General features: G+C 39.9%; 2 protein-coding genes across 2 annotated transcripts in view; both read left to right on the top strand.

Annotated features, from left to right (window-relative positions):
* The window catches only part of LOC118343420 (transmembrane channel-like protein 3), a 38,743-nt gene extending 35,642 nt beyond the window's left edge, over positions 1 to 3,101 (top strand). Inside the window, 1 exon segment of the mRNA XM_035682221.1 lies at positions 1,898 to 3,101. Within this exon segment, the coding sequence (XP_035538114.1) occupies positions 1,898 to 2,900 (1,003 nt within the window). The 3' untranslated portion in view covers positions 2,901 to 3,101.
* Positions 3,102 to 3,804: 703 nt separating this feature from the next.
* stard5 (StAR-related lipid transfer (START) domain containing 5) overlaps positions 3,805 to 6,560 on the top strand; it is a 10,264-nt gene continuing 7,508 nt past the window's right edge. The window contains exon 1 of the mRNA XM_035652482.1: positions 3,805 to 4,341. Coding sequence (XP_035508375.1) covers positions 4,252 to 4,341 — 90 coding nt within the window. The 5' untranslated portion in view covers positions 3,805 to 4,251. The remainder of the gene's footprint in view (positions 4,342 to 6,560) is intronic.

The raw sequence follows: 6,560 nt of genomic DNA, 5'->3' as shown, positions 1-6,560 counted from the left end.
ACAAGCTTAAGAGGTTTTCACATTTTGTTCCATGACAAAAAATACATCAGTAAATACTCCACCTGTGAATTTTTTCGGTTCCTAACAAGTGGTTAAATGAGACTACAGAGGTTCTTGGTGACATTAAACGTCACAAACTCCGAGACTGCACTAGTCCGCCTTTACAGCCTTGTTGTGTTTATACTCGAGCTATTGCAAACTATTCTAACTCAAACTTTACAACTTGCGGATTTTTATTACAAGATTTAATTTGAATTGGTGTTGACACTGAAGTCAGGCGACCATGTTGGCCTAACGTTAGCCTTTTACTTCTGGTGATCACATTTACGCTTTATGAATCATAAAAGTATCATAAACCTCTCAGTCCCCAAAATCCTATTGGCTTTTTGTCAAAGGAACCAGGACGATGCTAACTTCCACGTTTGCCTACAAAAATATGTCATCCCTGTCTTTTCTGTCTGAGTTTCTTTCCCATCTTAACAAGAATAACTTTCAGTAGGAAACACTGAATACTTGTGAGTTATGGGAATGTTTTTGGCATGAAAAACATAAAATTTTAATCTTCTGAATATTGGCTGTAAAGGAACAGATCAGCATTTTTTGCATGTTTAAGTCCATTATGTACAAATAGCATACACGTTACTGCTGAATAATATTCAAATGATACCAAAATGGTTTTTTTTAAAGGACCTGTGTGAAGGATTTAGAGGTGTCTAGTGGTGAAGTAGCAGATTGCAACCATTTGAATACAGCTCCCCTTCCAAGTGTGTAGAAGAAACTACAGTGGCCACCAAACTTGCAAAAAAATTCTAATTCTTCAAAAAAGTCCTTATCTAGAGCCATTGTTTGGTTTGTCCATTCTGGACTATTGTAGAAATGATGGGTCAACATGGTTTTGATTAGTTATTTTGAAGCTATATATATATAAATCCCCTCATGATTGACAGCTGAACCCTGCTCGCTTGGGTTTGTCAGGCATATGGGCAGGATCTCAGTACCGTGGTGCTTAAACAGACAATACTTACAAAACCAAGAAAAGATAAAAGAAAACATTTCTAAAATATAGTTAGATAGAATTTAATGAACTTTGGGTTTTAATCAAGATATAATGCAAGTAATTTAGAGAGTCAGTAAGAAAGTCTGCATCCATTTTAATTGAATGACTCTATTCTTTACCTCAAAATCAATCACATTCACACCCCCTTCTTCTGCTGCTTTCAACATATCACATTTTCAAATCAAGTGTTGCTTATTATTCCAAATAAAATTATAATGTATTTGGTTTATTTTCTGTATACACCTGTCTGGTACAGTTTAGTAATCCCTTTCATCTTAGTTAACAATATTCTTCCAATAATTTTGATATTCCTTGTAACCCACTTCAAATTGTATTCTTTCTTTTGCACAGCAGTTTGAATATTAGTGTTTTCCCTGTCAGTACTTTTACCAATAGTTAGCCCCAAATATTTAACTTAATTTTTTACTTTTCTTTTATATGTCAATAGTAGACAACCACCATGTTTCTACAGTAGCCCAGAGCGAACAAGCAGATGATAGGACCAGCCACAGTAGTTTTTCCTGCTCACTTGGAAAGCAAGTTGCAATCTGCACCATTAGATGCCACTAAATCCTACAAACTGGTTTTCATGCTTCCATGTAGTCCTTGGTTTCCATTCATTTTCCGGTCATTGAAACCAGTTTAATTATCCATTACAGTGAACAGCATGTCCCTTTTAATTTTGTCAAAATTAGCAGATTGTCATGTGGATGCAGTGCAGACATTTCAAATCAGTTCATGCTTTTCATCAGCATTATGCAATGATAACATACCAACAATAATATTACATAATGATAATCACATAAGCTGATTTGTATGTATTGTCCTTTCTCATGACAGGCCCCCACCATTTCTTGGTGGTCCTAGCGGTACCTTCAGATCCAAGTCCTACCACCACATGGCATACAATCCCCCAGCTCGCTATTCTGACAACATCCACTCTGACCCCCTGTACAGGAAGACCATACGCCCCATACATCCTGTTGAGGCTGCCGGGATCATTACCGCACAGAGTTATGGAGGACGACGCGGTCCCACAACCCGCTACGTGATTGTCAATGAGCACGAGCCCAGGAAGAAACTGCTGCGCTCAGCTACACGAATCCCACGCCATTACCTCATGGAGGAGTCTGCAGAGATTCTGGAGCTGTACCCACGCAACATCAAACGCTACACACCCCGCGCTGCCCACTACCACCCACATCCTCACCGGCCCCACCCATCACAACAGCATCTGAGTGAAGAGGAAGAGGAGGAGGAGGAGGGAAAATGCAGGAGAAGGATGTCGTTGGGGAAGGCTCACCGGCCCCGTTCCCTCTCTGACCTCCACCAGCCGCCACACTTCTACATCGGTGACCGTGTAGAGAGCCACATGTCCATGGCTAAAGACAGCCACGCTGCTCGAGGAAAATATGGAGCGCAAGAAGAGGACGAAGAAGAGGACGGTGAAGGAGAAATGGACTGGGGAGATTTAGAGTCACGTTCCGGGTTCCAGGCCAATGTCAGAGCAGCGGACCCTCTTCTTGTGCGGACCAGGCGTCACATCCATTCCCCAGGAAGACACTATCAGTCCCCGGCCAGGACCAGGCACGTGGAGTCTTACGTGAAGCCCAAGACGAGACCGAAGCTGGAGACCCCTCTGACTGAATCCGACTCTGCCTCGCTGGCCTCAAGCAGTGACCAGCAGAACAGCAGCACTGACCAGTACATCCAGGTCATCCACAACAAGGAGCGCTATCTCAAGTCTGATGCCAAGCAAGGAAAGCTGGCCAAAAAGAAGTCCAAAACCAGCTTTGATGTAAATGTCACAGAGTCAAATGACCTGGTCTCCTCCAATGTATGACACCTTTGATAAAATGATGTATTCTGTTAAAATATCGTAGATATATATGCTACTGGAAGTTAAAACGTTGAATTGAAAGAACAGAGAGTATATCATTATAAATGTTATTTCTTTCTCTTATGTGTGTGATGTCATTTTGAAACAGCAATGTCAGCTAATTAAATTGGTTATTGTAGCAATATGTGTAACAATAAAAGCAAATGACAGTGATGCTAAATAGTCTAATATAAACTATTAAAATATATACAGCCTACATCATTACACATGCTTCCCGTGCAGTCTCACATTTATCCTACCTGCAGGGGTAGATCTGCACAAATATTCATGTGGTGTCGAGAGGGTGGCATGGAAACTCTAAGGGGTGGCAGAAATATCTAAAATGCAGCCATAACACATGAACAACTTCCATTTTTTAAACCACATAATTTTTTCAAAATAAACTAAATTTGACAGCATTTGACACCAAACTGGAGTGGCAGCTGGGACGACCATGCATTTTTTAGCCATCCTCCAAATCCACCCCTGCCTACCTGACCTGTGCACGGACTAAACGGCATTTCATCTGGAATGAAGTGACCAACTACAATTCCCAGCTTGCTTTGCTGCAACAAACTACTCCAGCTGCAGGTGCGTGAAGGCAACCAGATTACAAGAAAGAGAGGGGCGCTTGTGCCTTCAGACTAAAATACGTGGTACTTGACGCTCAGTTAAATGTCATTCTGTGTACAACCAATAGTGCCACACTTGATTAAATCATCAACTGCTATTGGAAACACACTCAAAATGCTATTATAGCGCATTATTAGAGTTACATAAACGGTTAAATCTGTAAATATGGATTTTATTTTGAAAGACGTAACCGGAAGTGTATTTTTTTCTGGCTGATTTGACGTCTCTGCTAACGATTCCCGTCGTGTTAGAGGGAACCGCTTTTGGTTTTAACGTTTTAAACCGAGACATATGTGGGCTGCCGAGCGGCACTAAGAAAAAAAAAAAAAACAAAGAAAAAAAACATCGTTTGACAGCTAACCGTAATTGACGGAGTTGTGAACGTTGCTGTCTATTCACATAACCTCGTACCCGCCAGCTAGCTGCCTGTTCGTTAACGATGCGGCCATATAGCACGTTTCATTCATTGTGGCTAACGCTAGCTTTGTAGTGGCGGCTCGCGCTCACCTGAGCAGGTTTCGGTCTAACGTTAACGTTACTTCCTAACGTTTGCTAACGCTGCTGCTCGCTGCTACAGTGAGGCTTTCTCTTCTCTTCTGTTCAACTGACGGATATCTGTCTCGTCAGCTAGTCTGCAAAGTATATTAGGTTAACAACGTTAGGTTTGCTTTCACTGACTGTTATGGACTTTGAAGAGAAAGCGAGGGCAGTGGCTGACTGCTTGATGAGCTACAAGAGGGATGAATCCGGGTGGAAAGTCTGCAAGAAATCGGTAAATATGTGTTATAATAAAATGATCTGACGTTAATATGAAATCGTACGATATTTATCCACTCGCTCTGGTACATGCTGTTCTCTGGTAGAACGTTAGAGGACCGACAGGGTAGGTTCAGTGATAAATGTGTCACTTGATGTGGCCTTGCTCCCTTACCTGACAGGACAGGACAGGACAGGACAGGGTTAAGAACTTTTAGGAAACTTGAGGCTCCACTCTTCCGTTTGGCCAACAGCCATGCACCAAGCGAGTGTAAAACATAACAACAATGTTTTATTCTTGGTTGGTTGTTGTTCCTTACTGTAAGTCGACATTTTAGTTAAGTTGCATTACTCTTTGCAGGAGTGTGAATCGCTTCTAAAGTGAGGCTTTTAAAATGAATGTTATTAGATTGCCCAGAGGAATACAATGTTATCAGATTGCCATAAACAAGCATTGATTAGAAAATGTCCATAGTTCCTAATGTTTGTCCCTGTCAGTCAGCTCAGTGTGTCCTTCACTGCTGCTGGCTGGTTGGTGAGGGTCTACATGAGACCACTGTTCCCCTTACCTAATGCACTTTTTCTGCTTTCATATAGTGCTGCACAATATGGCAAAAACACCATATTGCAGTTATATTGACAGATATCGCATTAGCGATTCACAATAATGTGGGAATGACCATTTTAGCAAAACACAAAAAACCCCTGATTAAAATCATGATAATGTGAAATGTTTGGGGCTCTGTATCAAACAAAATCAATGTTAAATCAAAATTTAAAACCAGGGCACCTCTGCAGCACTACAGTTCTTTTATTATTATATTATACAGTTAGTACATTTTACCTTTATCAGAACTACAGCTCTTGCAATTTCCATATTGCGATTTTGATAATTTTCTGATAAATGTGCAGTTATCATGATGTTTCTCCCAAGACACAATCTATAATGATGAGGGCTGTGTATTGGCAAGACTCTGATGATGCCATATGTATCATAATACACAGGTTGCAATACAATGTATTGCGATACTTTAAAGAAGGTGGTATATTGTGATTTATTTTGTTCAATCTAAGTTTAGGAAAGCTGTCATAATTTGGCAATATATCTTTACATTCCTATCTCTAGAGTAATATCTCAAGACAAATATTCAAACCGATGAAATGAATTGTGATATCAATCGTGGTATCAAGGCTCAAAGATTTCTCTTTCACTTTTACAATGAAAAGGAAATATCTGTTGTTTTGCGCAGTGTATAGCCTTCCTCAGAAATAAAATAGATTCTATAATTTGGTAACTAAAATATAAGAGGAGTCACTGAAAAGAGCACAAAAGTAAAAAGGGAACATACGATGAGATATTACAAATAAAACAAAAAGATTATTGGACATACACAGCAAGGAATTGAGTGAACACATTTTGCATTGTTAAAATGGAGTTAAAAGAGGGGCCCCCCGGAGGATCTCACTTAGGCTCCTATGGAATTCATTGAAATACTCATCTATAAATCTATAATCTATAATTCGCATTAAAAAAGACATAAATTACTCCTGCAATTCAGATGTATTTGACCCTTATTGTTTTTAAAGAGGAATACATTTGTATTTAAAACGCACTTCTGACTGTTATTACCATCTTTGATCATAAAGTTTATTATTCCGAATTCAATATATCCTGCCTCAGTACTTGTCTTTGTCAGAAGTCTTTCTGCCACATTCAGCACCTAATCAACACTAATATGGAATTAGAATGGTTAACAAATGATAATAATAGACTTTATTTATATAGCACCTACAGCGGGTGTAGTTAAATGATCCTTTATTGATCCACACAGGGACACTCATTCTCTGCATTTGAGCCATCTTAAGTACTAGGAGCAGTGTCCAGGGAACAACTCCAGATCTGGGCCAGTGCCTTGGTCAACGGCACTGACTGGACAAATGAACCTAACATACACGTTTCTGATGGTACGGGGAAACCGAGCACCTGGATGAAACCCACGCTGACACAGGGAGAACATGGATGCACACGCTTTACAAAAGAGTTAAGAAACAAGGGCAGAAATAAAAGACAGGCAAAGTGCAAATACTGCACAATGAAACCACACAATCAAATGAATAACAAATAAAAGAGGCAGCACATAGCAAGAACAGGTACGCTAAGAGCAATACGATATGTGAAAGTTCAATTTAAGAAGTAAAGAATAAGAACAATAAAATATGGTAAATGGTAAATGG

The sequence above is a fragment of the Morone saxatilis genome, unplaced genomic scaffold, assembly GCF_004916995.1.
Source record: "Morone saxatilis isolate NCDOM2014 unplaced genomic scaffold, NCSU_SB_2.0 Contig11, whole genome shotgun sequence".
NCBI lineage: Eukaryota > Metazoa > Chordata > Actinopteri > Moronidae > Morone > Morone saxatilis.
The sequence above is the reverse complement of the archived record's forward strand: the minus strand, read 5'-3'. Positions and strand labels throughout refer to the sequence as shown.